This window comes from Nyctibius grandis, chromosome 12 (genome assembly GCF_013368605.1).
Source record: "Nyctibius grandis isolate bNycGra1 chromosome 12, bNycGra1.pri, whole genome shotgun sequence".
NCBI classification, from domain to species: domain Eukaryota; kingdom Metazoa; phylum Chordata; class Aves; order Nyctibiiformes; family Nyctibiidae; genus Nyctibius; species Nyctibius grandis.
In genome coordinates this window covers 18,358,683-18,380,614 of record NC_090669.1, presented here as the reverse complement: position 1 = coordinate 18,380,614, position 21,932 = coordinate 18,358,683, and the positions used below count along the sequence as shown (strand labels likewise).

The 21,932-nt window shown below is 42.8% G+C and overlaps 1 protein-coding gene across 2 annotated transcripts in view; it reads right to left on the bottom strand.

Annotated features, from left to right (window-relative positions):
* CMIP (c-Maf inducing protein) overlaps positions 1-21,932 on the bottom strand; it is a 136,349-nt gene that overhangs the window by 37,592 nt on the left and 76,825 nt on the right. For both annotated transcript variants that reach the window (XM_068411203.1, XM_068411204.1), the window contains exon 3: positions 14,789-14,839. In XM_068411203.1, the coding sequence (XP_068267304.1) occupies positions 14,789-14,839 (51 nt within the window). The remainder of the gene's footprint in view (positions 1-14,788; positions 14,840-21,932) is intronic.

The following is a 21,932-nucleotide window of genomic DNA, read 5'->3' as shown; positions in this document are numbered from 1 at the left end:
TAAATAGAGGAGCCATCCCCAAGAGGGTTGAACTCTGCTGTCCTGAACCTTTGCCCATGGTAACGCTGCTGTTTTTCTCAGCAGAATGCTTTTCACTGTTGAGCGCCTTGCTGAAAGCCTCAATTAAAGCTTGAAACCTATCAGTCGGTTACAGAAGCAATTTGCTATGTATCAGCAAGCACTTAGCCAGCACCGAGCCATCTGCTCTATTCTACCTGCGCTGACTCCGGAGCAAGGGGAAACAATCACTCACGAGCTTAAAAGCAAAGCTGCCTGGTAAAGACCCGTATCGGAGAACAGGCATGTCAACACGTGCGAGGAGTTCGTTCCCCCTGGACGTAGGTGTAAAAGATGCCTTCACTTGCTGAAAATACTCACACAACATTCATCGTTAATAGCATGTACAAGAAAAATTCTGGGGTGGGAATCCAGCCTCACTGGGATTTCACTAAAAGCAGCAGCTCCTGCGACAATTTATGTGAGTGAAAATAACACATGCCAACTTGGAATTTGACCCTCCTAGTTACTGACCAGCCAGAACCACACGGCTAGTGTCATTCCAAAATCCTGCTATGCTGACTTTAAAAGCAAACCGCTGAATTTAATAAGTACCCAGAAGAAGCAGCATGGGGAATAAGTGACACTAGCAGGACATCCTTCATTCTGAAATCACTCTAATTAATGAAGTCTTGCAGAAACCCAAATATCTAAGTCTCTATCCTCTTTTAGAGGAGGAGGAATTGAAGTCCACATGTGAAAAATTACTTTTCGAGTGTTATTAAGCAAGCAAATGTGAGAAAAATCTGTAAGCACTGGGTTTTGCCATAGGTGATCAAATGCCCCCGAACACTGCTGTGAACAGAAAGTTCAAGAGAGCTTAGGAAACTTTCAGCTTTTTTAAGTAACATCTTCACATGTTTTTCTATCCCATAATGGCCTCATCCTGTAGCACTTGCTCATACACCACTTCCTTGTACAAGAAGGATAATACTGATGTAGTTGACATCTAAGAAAAATGGACTCTAACGCACAAAATCAGACAGCACAGAACATCTGCCCTCTTCAGCCCTAGCAAGAGCTTTCATGTTAGGAACATCTCAAAGTAGCCGGTGCACCTGATCCAAAATGGGCAAGATGAAGTTAGCCTTCTTCATGACCAGATTTCAACCCTGCTTTGCTACTCGTGGCCAGGAAACGTTCTGTACTTTTGGGAACCTGTCTTCCCATCAGCAAGTACTATCTTCATTACATTAAAAAAATTAATTGCCAACCGTAATTGAGAATAGCCTGTTAAATTCTAGCTCTCTGCTCTTCGGCCCTTTACCACGCAACAGCACGCAACTAATCACTTCTTTATTGGAGAAGCTAGAGCTACTGCAGGAACGTACGCTGACTCCGAGGGTTGTGTGTGCCAGTAATTGTTTATTTCTTGCTGAGCAACGAGGGCAGTTCCAGCAAAAGGGAAAAGGTCAACCTCCCGCACAGAGGTCCTCCCCAGCTCATTGCGGGGATGGCTGAGCCAAGCTAGTGTTACAGTTTAATATTGACGGCACTTATGTCAAACGGAGGAGCCTCTTGCTAGACACAAATGTACAGAGGGGGAAAAAAAAAAAAAGCCCAGAGAGCAGATACCGGAACGGTTTTCTCCACTGCAGCAGAACATTTTGTTAAAATGCTGCATAACAAGAAACAGGAAGAGTTGCTTGCGATGCTCAACACACATGCTTGGCTTGTCCTACAAAGCCCAGGAGCTGTACCATGTATTCTTCAGCACCACCTGCTGGCATTTTGTCTATTAACTTGATACCTTCATGAAAACAAAGATGGCATGGCATCCCCAGAACTCTGCTAGATCCATACTCTGCTTTTAACACCAGCAGGCATCGCTTACTTCACGGTATTCTGGAAAATACGCAAGAATAACTTGCTGCTAACAGAAGTTTCCCTGATAGCCAGAGACAGGCTTAAATCACCAGGTGGATCCACTGAAAGCCTTCTGAACTAAGTTCCTACCTGCTACATTTACCAATATGAAGAAAAAAAAGTTATTTACCTGAAAAGACTAAGTCTGTAAAAAGTCCCATTCTAGGCAAAGGGCTGGGGCCAGGACAAGATTATAGAAACTTTTCCAAATTGAGGACTTCAGACTGCTCATGCTGCAAACCCTTCACAACCTTCTGAAGGTCTTGCACAGAAAGACTAACGTGCTGCTCTCTAAAATAGCTGCGAAACAGCAGCAAACTTCTGCATTCTACCATGTTTTCAGGTTTTTTTTTTCATTTTCTGCATTTTTCATTTTACCCAGTGCTAAATGCTGAAGTGCATCAACTTCTCTGCTTCAGTCGCTTCTCTGAATGCAGTCGCCTTGGTTGAGGCTCACTTGCCCACAAGCTCCTTGCCACAGGCCAGAGAGCTGGAGGTAAATGTTATAAGCTAGATGCTTCCTGATTCTCACTCAGTTAAAGTCTAAATAACACTTCATTTTTTGCCAATTCTTATAAAAAAGATCCTGATGAAATCTGCATTATTTATTACACTGAGATTAGCACCCATGAATCTATACCCTGAATAAATCTATCAGTGACAGTCTCTGCCCTGAGCAGCTCATGGTCTTGATGATTAAAGGCGAGAAGGAGAAAAACAGAGCAAGAAAACTGAGGTGATTTCCTTGAGGTCATATGGCAAAGTCAGGACCAGAGCAGAACTGAGGTCTTCTGATTCTCAGCCCTCCATGCTAATTGCTAGACCATGGCACCCCAAGTAAAAGCACGACTGAGATGCACTGGGGCCGCAGCAAGCAAGCTGAACATTGATACCCTGGTTGCTGTGCTTCCCTATCACAACATCTTCTCCCACCCCCTTTTTCAGTCTACATTTGTTCGCCTATTTTTTTCCCCACCAGTGTCTACCACCTTGCTCCAGATCTCAGCTAATCCAGGCAGGAACCCCCAAACACTCAGATCAGTGCCGTTTCAAAGCCAACAGAGTTCAACGGGTTCAGCAAGCGGTGACGTAGGTTCAGCTGTTAGTAATGCACAAGCTGGAACAACCACACAGAACAAATTCACAGGCGCAGTTTGTCCTTTGCTCAGATACCACTGGGACAGTACCGCTGCAAAGTAAAAGAATGCTGAAATAAACAAAATTTTAACAGGACAAAACACATCTCTGCTGGGACCAAGAGAAGTGCAAAGTGGAAGCAGGACCAGGGTCTCACAGGGCAGCCTCCTCACTCACCTCCCAGCGTGACACTGGGCAGCTGCGACAGTAATGCACCGAAGAACTTGCTCCCGAAGCGTATTACATATCTATATCTATATATATATATATATATCTATCTCTCCACCTCCTTTGCACACAGCTGTCACCTGACTGACCATCCTTCTGGGCTTCTGCTCTCTGATGTGCTCAGGACTACTGCAAAGATATACTTCAGCAACAAGGGGGGATGAGAGGATGGGAAAGGAAGGATATTCTATCCAAGGGAAAAAAGAAAACTAAACACACTGGGCAAGCAGGTCTTAAATTTATGGGCTCCGCTGAAGACAAACCTGCAAGCAAATACAGTGTGTGTGCCTCCAAAAACTGAAAGCAACTCAAAAATTGTGGCCTCCTTGGTCGTCTTTGGTAGACCTTCCCACTACCAAGCAGAGAAACTGGGCTTTGTTTTTGCTGGTGTCTTGTCTTTCTCTCAAATCCCTGCCTACAGCCCTTCGGTCACCAAGGTGCAGGAACACAGCTGGCCGATCCAAGCCCAGCTCTGCCTCAGCCGTGCACTCGAGATGCCGTTTCCCCAGCTAGGAAGCACGAAAGGCCAACTGTGGCTCCAGCTGCACTCTGCGGGGGCTAATGCGGTTACCAGCATAATCAGACCTGTCCACAGGGGAGACATTTTTTGGCATGGCCGACTTTGGTGCATTCCCCGAAACCCTCCATCCCTGCTTCCATTTCCTTTTGGCAAACGTTCCCATTCTTCAGGCCCCTGTTCCAGCACCAGCTTTACACTTCAGGTTGGCAAAACATCAGCTTTCATCCTGCACACAGCAACTGCTGTTACGTATTTTCCGCATCGCGGCCAAGCTGGGGTTTGTTTTTAATGTTGCTTTGGCTATGCGGAATTTCACTATGACTGCAGATACGTTTCTAGCAAAAGCACAAGCCACTCCTTACTTGCAAAAAGCGTTGGTAGAGACACAGCTGTGATCTTGGGTTGCAAATCCCATGTAACCTCTCCCCAAAAGAAGAAATATTTTAAAATATGTTGTCCATGGGTGTTATTTTTTGGGTTTTGTTTTTTTTTTGTTTTTTTTTAAGCAAAAGTCACACAACACCTTTTCCTCCTTATCTTGGCCAAGAGGAAAAACTTCAACAACTTCAATACAGTGGAACACAGTTGTCCCACACATACAGGAAAGATCTGCCCTAACTGCAGGCTAGTGGGGTTTAAACTCTCCTGAGTTGCTTTAGACTTTTATGCAGAATAAGAGAAAAAAGCCTTCACATAGAGGTTGCTGGACTCACACAATTAGAGCAGGAGCCAGACATCCTGCTTGATCTACAGCACCTTAACAGCCTCTGACTCATCATCAGAGGGGAGGTTTCAAACATGTTTAGGCACAACTACCTCCTCCTCTTGCAGGACCTCGCCGCTGCCTGCTGCAGCATTTTTGGCTCTTTTTTCCAGAGCAGCAAACGCTCAACACGGACACTGTCTGGACGTTGGGATCTCAGTGTTCTGGCACAACCCATAGTTTCCAGAGGGGTGTGAGTCTGACGTGCTCCTGTATTTGAGGTTATGCAGTATGAGCTGGAGTCAGCAAGATCATGTTCCATTTAAAAAAAAAAAGCATACTACTAGATGAAAAGCAGGAATATGTGTACCATATACGCTCCACGCTTTCCAAAACCTTCAGTGGACTAACTGCATTGCAGGGCATTGCGGGGGGGAATAGTATTAAATAAATAAAACTATAGCAGACACTGTATGACTGTGGAGGTTAGCAAGCATCAAACAGAAAGCAGAAGACACAAAGCACTGTGACATTAACTGCCACCTAGGTGCGGTCCTTGCTGTGCGCTTCTCTGTGCAGAGACCTACCGTTACCGACTGCATTACAGAATGCCCCGACACCGAGCTGAACTGAGCCAGGTTCCTAATACCTTTACATTCACGCACTTTATATTCCACACATGATGGCTGTGTCTGTGGAGCCTAGTCCTTGACATCCACCGGCTCTCACAGCCTGTGGTGGGAATAAATGACTTCGCCACTGCAGAGAAGAGATAAGTGTGTAGGGAAAAAAAAAAAGAACACGCACAATCTTATCGTCATTGCACTTTGACCAGGTCTGCCAAAGAAAAAGCTGTGCGCAAGGCCACCGTGGCGAATAGCCAGGCAGCATACCTGCTGTGCAGAACCCCCCACTCCGACACTACACCCTTCAGATCCCACTCAGGCACGAGGGAGCTGGTCATCACCGGGAAAACAGGACATTGCCTCATCTGCAAGGCTGCAAAACAGATGCCAGTAATTTCAGGCACATAAGAACTCTGATCAGACGAACTTGCCACCTGAGAAATCACCTCAAATTGGGATTAAGCAGCTCCTAATGCTACACATTGTAGTAACTGTTAACCAAAGAATCTCTGAAAGATAATCCATTCCCCTTCTATTTTCTGGGAAATGCCAGCAAGCTTAGGTAGCACCGAGCAGCACACAAAGCAATTATTTCTTCCCAGATATGCAAACCGGATTAAAAAGCCACGTCATCCCTTTTCCTTATTACTCTCCACTGCTAGCAGTGGGGACCCTCAGCTTTTCCTGCCCTCCCCTCCTCTCAGCAGTCTGCAAAACCTTCCAAAGGGACGCTTACCCACCTGTTTCACTTTCTCCTCCTTGGCAAATGTATTATTTTGCTGAGTTTCTAGCACTTCAGCACCATAAATGGCTTCGAAATTGGCTTCTCTCTCTTGTGCACCTGCATCATCAATGTCGTCAGCAAGGGAGCTGTGCACGGCTCGAGGAACATGTCTGTGTCAGAAAGCTGCTGCAGAGCCTTAGGGAAAGCACAGATACTGGATACTGATGTGATGCTTGCATGCATCTTAAAAGGGACTTCAGAAAAGCAGGGCATTTCTGCCTACAGATCACTGGGCTTTGGAGCTCCGAATTTCCCAGTTTCTCACAGGGAGACAGCAGATTTCAGAGCAGCATTTGCATCTGAAACAGTCCCATCGCTTTGCTCCATGTTTTTATATCACATCTTATTGCACCACATCAGCACAAAACCCCAAACCTCCTGCAACTCTTTAGCCTACCAAAATGCCACCGAATCTCTGCAATTTGCTGGTTTTCTTTCTCCTTTGTACAAATGAATCAAGCCTCACAGTGTTCAGTTTTCCGATCCCTCCTTGCAGAGGGTCAGAGTTCGCTGGGGTGCGATCGAAACCACTGCCCACCTCACGTTCAGAGACGGGCCGATGCAAGTAAGTCACTCACAACAACCCTGTTGTCCTTGATGGATCGTGCCTCTGGTCACACAGCTTAATCTAGTATTCCCATCTTAAATACTACAGCAAAGAGCACCAGAGACCAGGCTATGATAAATGACTGTGATGCAACGGCTTCTGAATGAAGACAGAAGAATGAAGGGCATACTTTGTTTTCTGATACTTTTTTTTCTGATTTTGAAACAATCACTATTCTGGGAAAAAAAAAAAAAGAAAAAAGAGGTGTGACAGACAAACTGAACACGTGAATTATAGCAAGAGCTAAGGCAGATGATACAGGCTGTGACGCACCAAACTCAGCTTTTTTTGTGGATATTAACAGCAGTTTTATAATCCTCTAATACATTATGTATATTACGACGCACTAAACATACTAATTACAGAATCACGCAGAATCACAGAATGTTATAAATGTAAGGACAAAACTGTGCAAGAAAGGAAAGAGAAACTTAAAAAAAAAATTAAAAATCCCCTTTGCTCCTTCAGGCTCACGTAGGTCTTCTGCCACCAAAAGTCCTCATAACATCCATAATGCAGAACTGGGCCCCAAGACAGCAGCTTAACAAGGCATGTGGCACTTCCCAGAGTTAGGGTTTTACACCCAACGCATAGTGCAAGGAGGATAATTACACTCCTGGGGAAAGACTACCAGTCTTGTCCTGTCTTCATAACAGATCTCCTAAAAACAGATTGTTCTGCAGCTAGGAATCTGAATGAGAGACTAATTTTGGTGCTGCTCTATATTATGGCAGCTATAGAGGAGAAGTTGTAATTTGGCGAAACCAGTGGTCACCATGACCTGGAAGTCCTGAATGGCAAAGAATTAGTCATAAGGTCAGCCCTGGAATAATGCAGAGGAGCAACTCGCCAGAACAAAAACCAAGAACCGCTCTTGGCCAGCGGTTCAGCATTCCTGAGGAGCAACATACTCCAGCAATTGTATTTACTCCTCTTTGGAGCCGAGACCTAAGTACACAATAACAAGCTGACCTGTTTATTCAGCTGTTTTTGACACCCCTCTATCTTCAGACCTAATATTAGTTTGAACAGGATAGCATCCAAGTCTAGAGAGGAAAATTTAGAGCTGGTCCTGACTTAGCTAAAGCAAGATAGAAAATAACTATCTAGTTTTCACTCAGATTTCACCACTGGGCCATTAACTGGCTTGAGATCTGTCTCCTTAAAAAAGCCTGTTTTGGCAATGCAGGAGGCACCTACGGGTATAGAAGCCATGTGTGCGTATGGCTGGATGAGGGCAGAGCAGCTCAGAGCAGCAGCTTAGATCCAGGCTGGCATCTCAGCGTGTTGCCAAGAGCCTCTTTTGGTTGGACAAAGTGCTGTGCTGACACGGATATGCAGCTCCCAGATTTAAAGTGATTCATGCAAAGCCAATGCAGAGCACAGACGGTGATCAGCTGTCGCTGCTGCAGACATACGTTATGGGAGGAACCTGCTCCCGTGTCCCCCAGAAAGAGTGAGGTATTTTCCTAATGCAAAGGCAGTGAAAGCTTAAAAAAACTAACCACTCTACCTGCTTCAGTTCTTAAAACATCACCCGTGTTTCATAAAAAAATAAAAGAAAAAGCTTTCTGTCAACATCATCTCTGTTTTTCATCCATTCATTTCCACTTCCCAAAGTGAGATCAATGCCTTTCTGCTGCAACAAAACAGTTACCTTTAGCAAACTGAAACCTCAGAAACAGAAAACAAGGCCAAGATTTTTCAAGTGGCTTCTGATAACAGATGGTCTAAGACTATCAAACTCACGCGGGAAAATGAGGGAGCCAATAGACTTCATCTGCTCATGAAGGTGTCTTAAGCCAAAAACCAAACAAGCAAAAAAACAAACCAAAAAACCATTCCCCCCCACCAAAAAAAGCAGTAGAGAAGAATACTTAACTACAAAAAATAAACATTATGGAAATAAAAGGCTGTAAGTATGGCAAGATATCCATGATGTTGCTCCTGAATTTGCAATTACAGACTGGGCAGTATTATCAAGCACCACATGAAGAGCAAGGGGATGTCACCAGAGAGCCCCATGCAGACAGACACAGCTGCATTTCACGTTACCTTTCAAATACAAAAGAAGAACAAATCTCGGCAGTAAACATCAACCTAACCATGAGAGGGGGCATCAGGAACTGAAAAATGCCAAGATACATTTTTAGTCTCACTATGTTCACCAGAAAGCTCTAACTGGTACCAGCTTCTCTTCTGGGCAACACAGATCCATTAACACACCACTTGGACCCTGCATCCGTTCCCTACGGAGTGTAAAGTCCAGTCTGAAACTCCACCAGGATGCTCGAAGTCCTGCAGGGAGGAGGCACTGGCTATCTGAAAAACCTGTTCATGGCCTCCCACAATGGGTACCCGTGCGTCCCACGGGAAGAGTAAAACCACCAGCCAAAAACTTGTGGGCTGCCTTTCACCCATCAAAGCAAGAAGCTTGCTCCTCCAAAACTCGTGTGTCATCAAAGCCCACAATGCTTTCAGAGTTCTGAGGCTTTGACAGGCAAAAGTTAATTCCACAGCTTAGGTTCCCATCAGTATGTTATTGACTCGTATACAGACACAAAAGGGAAAAGAAACAATACAAAAGGAAAAAAAAGCCATCGTTGGCCTAATTGTATGACAATTATTTATCAGCACCTCAAAATCACAGAAAATAAGAACTTCTGTGTTCTGTAAATACCTCAGGTTTTCAGCCAAGACAATTACAGCTGCATGTGCTGTGTAACCACCAAAGAGAGGGTCTGAAGTCCAGGAACCACCATTCCAAAGAACTGCTGGGCTCTTTGAACAATATTTTCGCTATGCAGCACAGCACAGGGCTATTGAATTGTCACAGGGTCTCAAAGCTTCCTCTCTCAGAACAAACTAAGTGATTAAATACAAATGACAGATATGGGCCTTTTTAATCATAACCAATGTGATTTTTTCCTGATCTCATAGTTTTAAGGCATGATTTACTGAGATTTAAGGCTATAAATTTCTTTAATACCATAATTTAAATTCTATATAAACCCCACTCCTGTATCAGCACTATTTTTAATCATTACCATGGTGACATAACCGTAAAGATGCTTTACACAAGGAAAACTTTACCACACTTTTGAGAACAGTTGCTCTCAACTTAATTTTTTGCAGTTTTAAATCACAGAAAAATAACTCCCTCTGAACTTTCACCATTAGATACAAAAACTGATACTCACCTACAACTATTGTATAAAAAATATTCAGTACTAATGGACAAGGAATTCATAACCTGGACATAGTAAAGACCAGCCAGCATACCATCATTCAAGTCAAGGATGACTTTACATGATAGTTGATCCCTTTGCAATTAATAGTGCTGCTTGTGCATGGAAGTATCTATTTCCTGAAGACACAGATACAACAATCCCTATGAGAACCAGGGAAGTATTAATTCAAAATTAAAGTTTTTGAATGAAGGCCAACATTGCTTGTTTCAGCATTCAATGCAAAGTGCTTGCAAATCCCAAATGACAAGATTGTTCCAGTTCCCCAATTCATGGGAATCAAAACATAGTGTCTGTGTAGAACATGAATTTTAAAACAAAGGTAATGTCATTATCGACTGCAACTCAGGGGTGCATACGGATGCTGGGCTGTTCAAGCACGAGCACAGACAGCAGGATGAGGGAGGTGACTGCTCCCCTCCGCTCAGCACTTGTGAGACCACACATGACTACCATGCCTGGTTTGGAGCTTCACAGCTGGGCCGTACAGGCTCCCCACGACCTCGTACAACCTCAAAATATACCCCGCATTGAGTGAGGAAAAGGGCGGCGTGGCGTGGGTGGGGAGAGGACCAGATGATGTTCAAAGGTCCCTTCCAACCTAAACAATTCTACAATTAACACATTTGCACTGTCCATGCTAACAGATGGGTAAACCCCCTAACCAAGCGGCACTACTCATTAAGGAACAGTCGAGGACTAGTTAACAGCATTAATAGAAAATACAAGGTACAGGCAAGCCTTTCTAGAAGATCCAGGTCAGAGGCACACAAAGCTCAGCTTGAGTCATGCTTCACGCTTTACTGCAGACTTAGGTCTGTTCTTTCCGTACTGTGCCAATTCAGGACATTCCCATTCCCTCAAAGGCCATCAACTGACATGTTTCATTGCTGCATCATTCAGCTAACTAGAAAACACAAGCAACCCACATCCCACAATGAGGGCGGTGTTCAGAGTTTACTATCAAGCATGCTGAAAAATGCAACATGCCCTGTGTAACCTTTAGGTGTATTTCCCCCAACAAATGTAAATCTATATCTGTACTCCGTATCACAAGACCAGACCTAAAGATCCCCGGAGAAGACCTCACTGATGTCTTCTTTAATTCAAGTGCAACATGGTACTAAAGTAGTCAAACAGGTCTTTTAATGACTAACACTTTAAGCATGTGGTGTAGTAGGGCTCAATATTTTCTACGGAGGATGGTACCTCCATGTGCTCGGTACTATACAAATACACAGAAAGTCCTTAGCCCAAAGACAGCGAGATATAAACAAGCAACAAAGTAGATGGATGCTGTCTGGGAAAATGCCAAGGGTACATGCTTGCTTATTTGTGTGTGTCCCAAAATTACTAGTCACAGTACCCCTGAAAGCCAAGCTTAGCTGTATTCATGCCCTACAGAAGTGGTTGGTTACCACTGTATCAAGCCTAGATCCAGAAAGGGCAATGACCTGCATGTGTAATTCTCTTTTGTATATTCACAGAAAGTGTTGTTATCTTTATTGATACCCTGTTATGATTTATCAGCTTCCAAATACCAAAGATTACAGATCATGGTTTCAATCCAACCTCCTTGGTTGAAAGGAACATTCCTTACACAATGGATTAATGATTTGTTTATGTTTGAGGATCTGGACAGTTGTTAGCATGTTCTGTTTATTCTCTGGACAAGGATAGTTTGGCTTAGCCATAACCTGAAGGAAATCAGGATTTCTAAAAATAGGCTGAGGTGGCCAATAATCCTTTAGGAGTTGTGATACACACTGATATTCACATTAAATGAGGAATTATGAGTAACCCTTAGTGGGAGGGTTTGAAATGGAAAACCCAAAGAGAAAATGGCTATATAAGGAGCAGTCTGTCCCTACATCCATGCTCTCTTCAATGAGCACAGTATTCAAGGAGAAAGTCACATCTAAAAAGCTGTGTAAGCATCTTGACAGCTAGTTAGTTGGATGACACATAAAACCTCTTGGAGCTGGATCTAAAACATGGATAATTATGTGTTTGGTTTTCTTTTATTTCTGTTTATCTGTAGCATCTCTTATTATTCTCTGGCCTGCAGAAAGAAATTATTCTTGATTTTTATTTTAATGTTTGTCTCTAGAGCAAAAATTATTTCCAGGGTGCTGGCTGGCAAATTGAATTCCCACAGCGTGTTAATCCTTAAAACTGCACCACATAAAAGCGCTCTCACAGACCTTAGCACCTTCACACAAGACCAAAGGATAACCAGTATGTGCCTGAACCTAAAGAGCTTCCCCAAACATTTACCACCACAGCTATTCACTGGACCCAGCCATTTTCCAGGTAGCTCAGACTACATGCAGCAACTGACTCCCAAGGCTTGAAGCACAGCAAAAGGAGCCAGAAGGACTCTGACAGAATATGAATCTGCTCCCGCAATTGTAATTTAAGTATTCCTGTTTTAAGATCAAGGTGGGCAATCCCCACTGCTGGAAACTCTCAGAATATCAGTTTGCCATCTGTAAAATGGGTTTCTCCAGCCTTGTTTGGGCAGGGGAGGGGAAGTGACGGTCTCCTGCTCCACCTACATCTAGTGCCTAGTACAGTGGGGCTCTGGGTTCAGCTGGACCCCCTAAATGCTTCCACCACACAAGTAAGAACAATAGCAAGCTGTTGAATGTTTTCCCCCAAATAACTGCTTCAGCTATCTGCACCAGTTTGCATCTGTGTTCTACATGCCCACAGAAATGTTTTGACCTATTATTTGTAAGACCACTGGACAAATGTATCATTCATCAGCACAACCACCCAATTATAATACGGCTGCGGCGATCTCTCTGCCAGCTGGTGCTTTGTGTAAATGATCCATTCCAGAAGAACAGGCTTCCTGTTTTTTTGTGGGTTCCCTCACTACCTGCTTAATCATCAAACCATACAAATTATGGAGTGAGATGAACCTTGGCACCTGGCTCTTAAAGACATAGGCTATGGTGCTAGTAAAGTGATAAACTTCACTAGGACAGACCACATAACTGCACTCCTCCATTCTCCTTGCAGACACACCGCTGGTCTTGCCTCTTAGTTCTTTTGTGATTTAACTTAAACCTGCCAAATATCAGCCAAAGTAAAGAGCATAAAGTTATCAGGTGCTCTTCCTCTGAACTATTAAGCAACAAAACCTATTGAAACTATCTCCACTTCAGCAAAGAGGAATTTGTTAGTGTAAGGTACCTGGGCAGTGACTAAACCTGTCACTGTTCTTATGGGAACAAGCTACTTGCTATTCTTGGTAAAGGGAAGGCCTTTCAAATCAAGATAATGTTTCACTTGTTTTTCAGAAATGAACTTAATGGGGGTGGGGAGGGAAGTAAGGAAGCAAAAATAAATTTTACTTTGCAACAAGCTAAATTACTCAGAGTTTCCCAAAATGAGAGGCTTGGTCAGAAGCATTGGAAAGTTTAAGAAACACTCCTTTAAAAACAACTCCCACAGAGCAAAGCTCCCTCTCCATGACCAAAAGGCATGTGAGCAAGCCAGGTCATTCTGTCTAGGCTTTTTTTTTCACCCCTCCATAATTTAATTGATGGGATGGGTGGTGGTGGGACTAGGTTGCATCTTTACCACTCCTTACTTTTTTTTTTTTTGGAGAGTGGCACCTCCAACCTCAATTTGTGGGCATATGCCACCAGCATATTAGTACCACAGCCATCCTGGTTGGGGGCGAGGTAGAAGAAATTCCATCATCATTTTTGTCCATGTTTTCTCTGATCATCCTTGCCTGCCAAAGCAGGAGGGAAAATAACACATGGAGATACTGTCTCTGCATGCTTTAAGCTCTTTGTTATCCTCAGGAGTTGAAGAGAAAGCAAGACTGGGTAGGCATTGTGTTAATGATACTGTCAAGAGGCCAAAATAAAGTGCCGCACCACAGTCCAGCTTTCTGCTATCAACACTACTGCCCCACGCTCAATCAGGCAACCAGGGTAACAGGCTGGAGAATATGCCAGTGGTCTGGAAAAGAAGATCTCAACACTTGGCTCTTACTGATAAGAACCTGGATCCGCTCAGAATGTGATTCTACCAGACGCTGATGGCTATACAAAGCACACCAATACCGTAGTTTTGCCACACAACTGTTTTGCAACTACCAAACACACCTACAACCAAACCAGTTTGGTGGGAGGAACTTCCTTATGTTTTCACATGTGGTTGCTGTCAGCAGGCTGAAATCTTGATAAGCTACACAGCCAACCTGGCTGACTTCACTGAAACCCTGCTGAAGACAAGTCCTGAGCTGAAAAGCTACTGCTTGTGTTTTCCACCGCAAGACAAGAGGACAACCATATTCAGCATCTGGCCAAAACTTGTTTCCAGCTACATCAAAGATCCATACAGATTCCATCCAAAGGTCAGCAGCTAGAGTTTTCGATGAGGAATGTGCTGCTTTTTAGAGACAATGTTGTCACTGTGATCCACTTCCCCTATTCAGGGCAATCAGTCCATTGTTCCCACTGAAAATGAGAAAGGGCTCAAGACCTCTGAAATGGAAACTGCCTTTAAATCCAAATCATCCTAAAGCATAAACACAGACTGATGCATAACAGATTGATGGCACTTACAACAAGCAACTCTAAAAGACACCCTTTCTCCCTGGTTTCTCAGAAAAAGAAAAAAATAAACAAACAAACCCCCCAAGTATCCCAAGAGTCCAGAGCATACGATTAGGCTGTAGTCATTCTGTAACATATTACACTTCACAGTATAAAACCCAAACCATCCAATCTCTATACTGTTTAAATGTGAATTTACTGGCTATCCACTTTTGGAAGCCAATCACATGTTGATAAAGCTGGGCTATGTAACAAGTTAATTTGCCCACTTCATTCATTATATCAACAAGTTGAAACTGCATACATGTTCTGATTTAGAGCTTCTGTAAGGAAAAGACTTTATCCATTCAGGGCTCTTAGGATGAAGGAATAGGGAATGCTAAAAATCATTCTTAGAGGCAGACAAGGAAGACAGTGAAGTGCAGAACTTACCTTCCACTGCAAAGAATGGAACCACTGATCCCTCAGGTAACTGTTTGCAGCCTGCAATAAACAAAAGTTACAAACAGAATCATTAGTTTCTACCAGTGTTTCAGATCACCCAGCCAAAACTAATCAAATCACCTGGTGATTTGATCACCAGGTTGAATCACTGGTGTATGCCCTAAAACCAGTAAGGCCACACTCACTGTATTCTTCTGAACTTTATGACCCTGGCTAACTTCACCCCCAGGCTCATCACAGTCAGGGAAACTCTTTGCTCAAAGCTACAACTTTACATTAAAACCGGTTTATTTTCACAGAAAGCAGTGACACAAAGACCTTGCTGCAAATGTAAAACACTGAGCCAAACCCTTACAAAACATTAACCTCCTACGAAACGGTGTCCAGCCCAAAGACTGTGAAAAATCCTCCCTGGTTTCAACCAGGTTTTGGTCAGATCTTTAATGTAGGACATTTGCCTTTCCTATTAATCATCGGGAGCAGAGTAAGAAGACGGGTTGACATTTTACTAGGAGGGGTGGGTTTTTTCCATACTCTAGTTTCCCTTCATGTCCTCTTCCTCAGCTGGCCCCAAAGCAATTCAAATAAGTCTTAGCTCTTTCAGTGATATTATAAGAGAGCGAAAACCATAAACATACAGACGTGCAGATACATGCACAGGCTGTTTGCAGCAACGGCATAAACCTTGCAACAATCACTCCCAGCGATCACCCCTTTTTGTCCGTATTAAGCAGAGCTGCCAGAAATTCTCAGCGTGAAGCCAGGTTCGTAGCCAACGCAGGAATAGTTCAACACTCCCAAAGGTCAAAAGGCTCGATATCAAAAAATATAAAAGCATTTACAGTGACGTAAATATGCATGCCTTAACAAGGTGACATAAGTTTGAAATATTTGAGTGGGTAGAGATGCCCTTTGGCTTTTCCAATTCTATCTCACTCCTGCCAATGGGCAATTTTTACTAACTATGCAAAATGTTTTACACACTCAGTGAAAATTACAGAATAGCCCATAAATCCATGTTAAGAAAAAAAAAGGTGAGGCTCTTCACCAGCTAAAAACCACATACATCTTGCAAATTAAAGCATCCTTCAACAAATTTCACTCCCCCACACCTTTTCAGGTAAGTATTCAAAATCCACACCACAGAATGAATTTTATTTCCTGACACTGGTTCAGTTCACTGATAATGGCAAGAATACTCAAAGTAAAAACGTTGCATAGTTACCAAAACTGTGTTTAATCTCAAGGCCAGATACTGATGTCTCAGTGACATAAATTGGGACTGATTTCTCTGAATTAAATGGAGTAATGCTCTTTTATATGCATATTACATATTATTTCTTTATATGTTAATGAGAGTCCATTGCTCCTCCACTAGGTCTCTAGGCAATAAAGCGGAATAAATCTATCATAAATAATCTTGGATGACCACAGTTTATCAAAAACAAACTTTCCATTTCATGAAGAATGCCGACATATAAGAATATGAATTTGCTACAAATGGAAACAAAGAGCATAATTTCCTTTTCTTTTTTTCTTTTTCTTTGCATGCAATGAAAACTTGTAGAAAGATTTAGAGGGCAGATCTTCAGGCTATTTTGGTTTGCCACTATTTAATGATTTTCTTTCTGTTATTTACACAGTATTTTATGTATATGTGTGCTTATAACATATGATAAGATAGACCTTTTACCTATATATGTTGTAGAATTGAATTTCAATTCAATATACTTTATACTATATTTGAATATAATAAAAAGGTCAAAAATAATTTGCCACAAAAAGCCTGAAGAACATTAACATAATTAAAAAGGCATGCAGTAAACATGCTTAGATATTTCTTATCTTTGTCCAGACAAAATGCTTTAAAAATCCACCAGATTTCTTTGAAAGACTCAATTTCAAATTGAGCCTTTTTTTCTTTTTTTTTGAAGGAGAAAACTGTTTCATGGAGAGGAACAAGAAACCTTCATTTCAAATGCTAGCATCAAAGCCCTTTAAAGAACAAGTAAAACTGAAAGGTTTTGTAGGCTTGAGCACGTATACTAAGCAATAGCACCAATAATATTGCAAGTTACACATCCATTATTTCCTTATAAAAAAACATATACGGAGGAGCTATGCAAACTGATATACTGTTATTGAAATTGATAAAATCCAAAATATTCTAGCGAGATAAAGTACGTCTCTCAAACAGGCAAAATGTCAACCTGATTTAGTCCCTGTTATGACTATTACATGACTTGAACGAAAAATGTACTTCAGTCTAAAGTAAGAGCAAATGCTAAAGCCCTAAATGGGAACTGTTGAGGACTGTTAACTATTCTCCTACTTTTGGGATGTCAGACCACTACAAATAATTAGTAAATACTATGTGTAAATAGATTGTGCAACTGACTGAAGCCTTACATAAACTGGATGACAGAAAATATTAATGAGGACAGAAGCATCAGGCAGAGGTAGACACAAGTGGACTGCAAGTACTGGAGGAGAAAACAAATAAAGAATGCTATAAAAGGCAAAACCAAAACTGGCAGAGGAAAGACTTGTTTAACTTGACAGCAGCAATATACGAAAAGCATTTAAAAAGCAAAATTAGCAGAGTGATCAGATTCCAAGTGTGACACCAAGCAGTGTCTACATGTAGCGTTAGCTATTGTAGAGGAGCAGTGATCAAGAAAACTTGCATCTGGATCTAGGTTAGGAGTTTGAACCACTCTAAAACTAGAAACCCTCAGAGCTTGGGCTGTCGTTGAAGACCACTTCTAAGGAAAACGAAGACAAAGATGACAAAGTGAACACTGAAGTGGAAAAACAAACCTTTAGGGAATCCCCACACTTCTATTAATGATCAGGACTCAACGGTAAGAGGAACTTGGAAAGTCAATGGTCATTTCACCAGCGCTCTGTCCACAGTATTCAACACAGATAGACTGAATGCATTTAACCCACCCACTGTTATCCAGATGGAGCTGTCTGACACCAGCGTTCCCCACTTCTCCCAGGCAGCAGTGGCTAATCCTCCCAGTGCACCCTTCCGCCTGCCGGACTCGAGTAGGCTGCAAAACCACAGCGATGGGCAGGAAACCCTGGAGCTTTTGCAGAGGACAAGAGCTCACTCTTGCACAGCACCTCGTTTCTCCCTCCTCTTTTTCAGGCTTACACTGAGAAAGGGACTACAGGGAATATTTCTTTCTTACCAAAAGAACTGGGAGCTTCATAGCATGCCAGGATGACAGAAGAGCCATCAGGCTGTTGTCGGTGCTCATCCAGACAGCTGTCCAGCCGATGGCCGCCTCTGCATGCACTGCCTTACTCAAGCATGCGGGTTATTCTGTATAAAATTTCTGAAGTTTGGAGCAATGAGCACCAAAGTGCAAAGCGGTGGAGAGAACTACAATTCATTTACAGGGGCTGCATACACACATTTCCAGTTTTATCTGATGTGCATTCCTGGAGCCCAGCACTTCTGCACTGAAGTCATCACTTCCCGAGAAATGACACCTACAATTTTTCACTCCAGCTGAGGGCATAACCTGCTATATTTATTCAGCTCTAGGGTACAATAAAGAGGAGAAAATGAGACACAAAAGACTTTCAAACAGGCTTTCCTTAGGCATTCTGACCGCACAGGGCAAGCTTTCCTCACTCCCAGCCTTGCTCACATGGTGGGTCCAGTTCCATACCACTAATCTTACAGCTACCTCTCCAAGTTAAAAAAAAGATTCAACCTGGAAATGCTTTGCCTGCCATTGTTACAAATGGTCAACGAGCTAGGAATGAAATACAATGGAGATTTTATAACCTATCTATGTAAAATAATAGTTTGGGCCCGCTCTGCGTTTGGTATGTTTAGGCCCCAATTGTGCTAAGGATTTTGTTCTCAAATGCAATGGCTTTAGCAGGGTTGTGGGTGGCACACGGTCCGACTGATTGGAGCTTCTTGCACAATCAAGGCCTCCCATTGTTTTTGCACAACCATAACACAGTAGAAAAGTACTTTAGAAAGGAAAATTTGGCAACAAAACTCTTAGAAGGTGCAAGAAGATTCAAACTACTTGTAGTATATTTATTATTATTCCAACAAGGAGGAAGAACACCTACTTTAAGAATGCCTACTGTAGGTAGTACTTTTTTTTTTTTTTTAAGATGAATTGATGCTGGAACTGTGTTCCAGGATTTTATATTCTAATTTTTGAGGTGTAAATGTTCAGTCAGAGAGGAAAAGCCACCTGGGATCAGCTGCAGTACCAACTTTACTCACAGGATTAATTTCATCAGCTTCAATAAGACTGCTCACAGTAGGAAAACTGTGGAAGAGATCAAATGCCTGCATATACAGAGCTTTGGTCAACATGAGTAAATTTACATCTCTGCTCAAAAAGGGAAGTATTTTTCTCTGCACCCAAACTACTTCATTCCTTAGTCAACAAGTAGGGATACACTTTTTCATTAAAAAGCAGTGAACTTTTTAAAAGCAGATTTTCTTTTTGCTCACAAAAATAGGAAACTGAACAATTGTTTCATGCCAGCGTTACAGCCCCTGCAGTAATTTCCACCCAGGCAAGGAGGATACAAAATATGAACCTGAGTGCTGCTGAGAAACAGAACACCTGAAACTCCGCGAGAAACCAACCACTCCAGAAATGATGGTGAAGACCTTTAGCTAATATAAATACTCACAGCTCCACTGATACCAATATGTCTATAGCAACAAGCCTGACAGCAGAAAATTGGTCATTTCCACCACACTGCACATGCCATGCTACCACGCTCCTTTAACGGTAAGTTAGCACTATGGCATCCCTTTTTACTGGCATGTGTGTTACTCAGAAAAATACAAGAACAGGCTTGTTCACATAGCAAGAAGTTCCCAGACTTTTCCTTACAACAGCATCCTTCACATATACCCTCCTAAGGTGTTTTGCCATCTGAAAAGATGTGGCAATAAGCGTGGTTTGATGATCCAGATTCTGTTTTTAACTCTTCCTGGTTTTACTCTCTCCCTCACTTGCTCTCTGGTCAGCAAGATGGGGTTTTGTTATGCTTTCCTCCAGCTGATATTCATTACTGGGACTTGTAAAATACCACAGGCTTCTCTGCACCAATTTATTGCCAGCCCCAGGAACGGCGGAGCAGGGCGGCGCAGGGCTGCAGGAAGCCGAACCCCCGTGGCACGCACACTGCTGCCTCACAGACTGTACAAAACCTTTACACTGCTGATGCACGTCCCAGGGCTGCTCCTCCACAACACGGGCAGGCCTGCAAGCGAAACCTGCCAGTCTTCTGGCTGAACTCGGGGTACAGAGAGAGTTGCTGGTAGTTGCTAGAAATAATATTTTCCTCCTGAAAATATTCCCTGTTGCTATTGGATTCTGGTCCTTGCGTGACCTCTCCACACCCGCAACATCAGCTAGACTCACACTTGAAACAAAAGCCAGGTTCTCCGAGGAGACTAAAATAAAATGTTACTAAAAAATCCAGTGGAAAAACATTTACCGTGGGGACTCCCTGGCAAAAACGGCGTGCTTAAGCACCGAGCTGAACGTGTGACTGTTGTGCTTGTCAGGGCTTCCTGTTCTGTTTGGTTTTCCTTCTGACTACACTCGATTGCCAAGAAATTAATAAAACAACACTAGCGGTAGGGATGGAAGTGGCAGCTTTAAGGCACTTAGGACTCATCCGAAAGAAAGGACACCAGGGAAAGCAGGCAGTACTGTCAGGACTGAAATACCAAAGACTTTTTCCTGGGACTCTTTCTACATTTGGTGCTGAGCAGCTTGTGAAATTATACTCTGAAGTTTTTTTCAATGTCTTTCAAAAGGTTATTCCAGTTATTTCACTATCAACAGCAGCATCCTCTTCATATCCACACAATACCATAATTGCACGTTGTGCTTTACAAGCGGAAAGCAGAAGAGCAGAAGTTCAGCCCAGCTCAGGGAGGCCCAGCTATTACTGATTACTTCTTCAAAGGCTAAATTTAGCTCCTACTTCCTGGCCTAAAGAGCCTGTGGCCTACAAGCCACCTTCAGCAACACCTTCTTTCACACCTGTTATCCCAATTGTAGGAAAGGAAAAAAAAAATCTGCGAGAGTTGATTGCTGCTCATATCAGAAGGACCAGGGATCACATTATTTGGGAGGAGGAAAGAAAGCACAAGCCACCAGCACGTCTAGAAAACTGACTGTCCATAATTCCACCAAGGGAAGATGAGAATCCCCCAACACCGGGTGGTGAAACACGCCTGTGCTCAGTTGTGCTTATACAACCAACACTGAGTGGGAAGCACACACACGAAGATGACTTTTCCATGTGATCCCAGCCCCAACTAAGCTGTTTGCAGCCTGAGAACCAAATCCTCCTCTGAAACCCAGGTAGACACGTCCTGTTATCGTGATCCAATTTCCTAAGAGGAGCTGCATCACCTCCGGCACTGCTTGTCAGATTTCATGTGTTAAAATAGGTTGGGATGGGTCAATATTGCTCTGGGAGGACATCGGGATGATGTAAGAAAGGTAATGGCACTCTTCCTTCTCTGACTCATTACTGTGCAGTAATAAGCCAGAAATAGACCTTGGTGACAGCAGACAGGGGGGATGAGAACGTGAACGTGGACTCAGACTCTCTTGTGGCATTTGTCGTGGCCAACACAGACAAATACACAAAGGATGCTCTAACACCACACGCTGACATCCTCCCACAAGGCCTGCTGGAAATGAATTTCCATCTGAGGGAAATGCCAGTTGCCCGAAATTTGCTTCTGCTTCAAACTGGTGAAGCAGAAGTTGGAATTTTAAATTTTTCTGCAAAATGAAAGATCGGGAAAGCCGGTGATTCAGAACTACTAAAATGCTTCATTTTATGTCAAACCACATCAATAGTATCCCATAGTATTAAAGAATTTACAGTACAGCATGTGCAAAAACATATATCAAAATATAAAGTGGAAATTAACTGGAAATATGAAATAAATCAGGGGGTAGTCAAAACAGTCCATTTAAACATTTTTCTACATATAAACCTCATTTAGATCAAGTCTTTTAAAAAAGACAGATTTCACCAAAAGCGCAAGTCAGAGGAAACAGTACTGGGAACATGTTTTGGACTCGTTTGACTTGTTCCACTATCA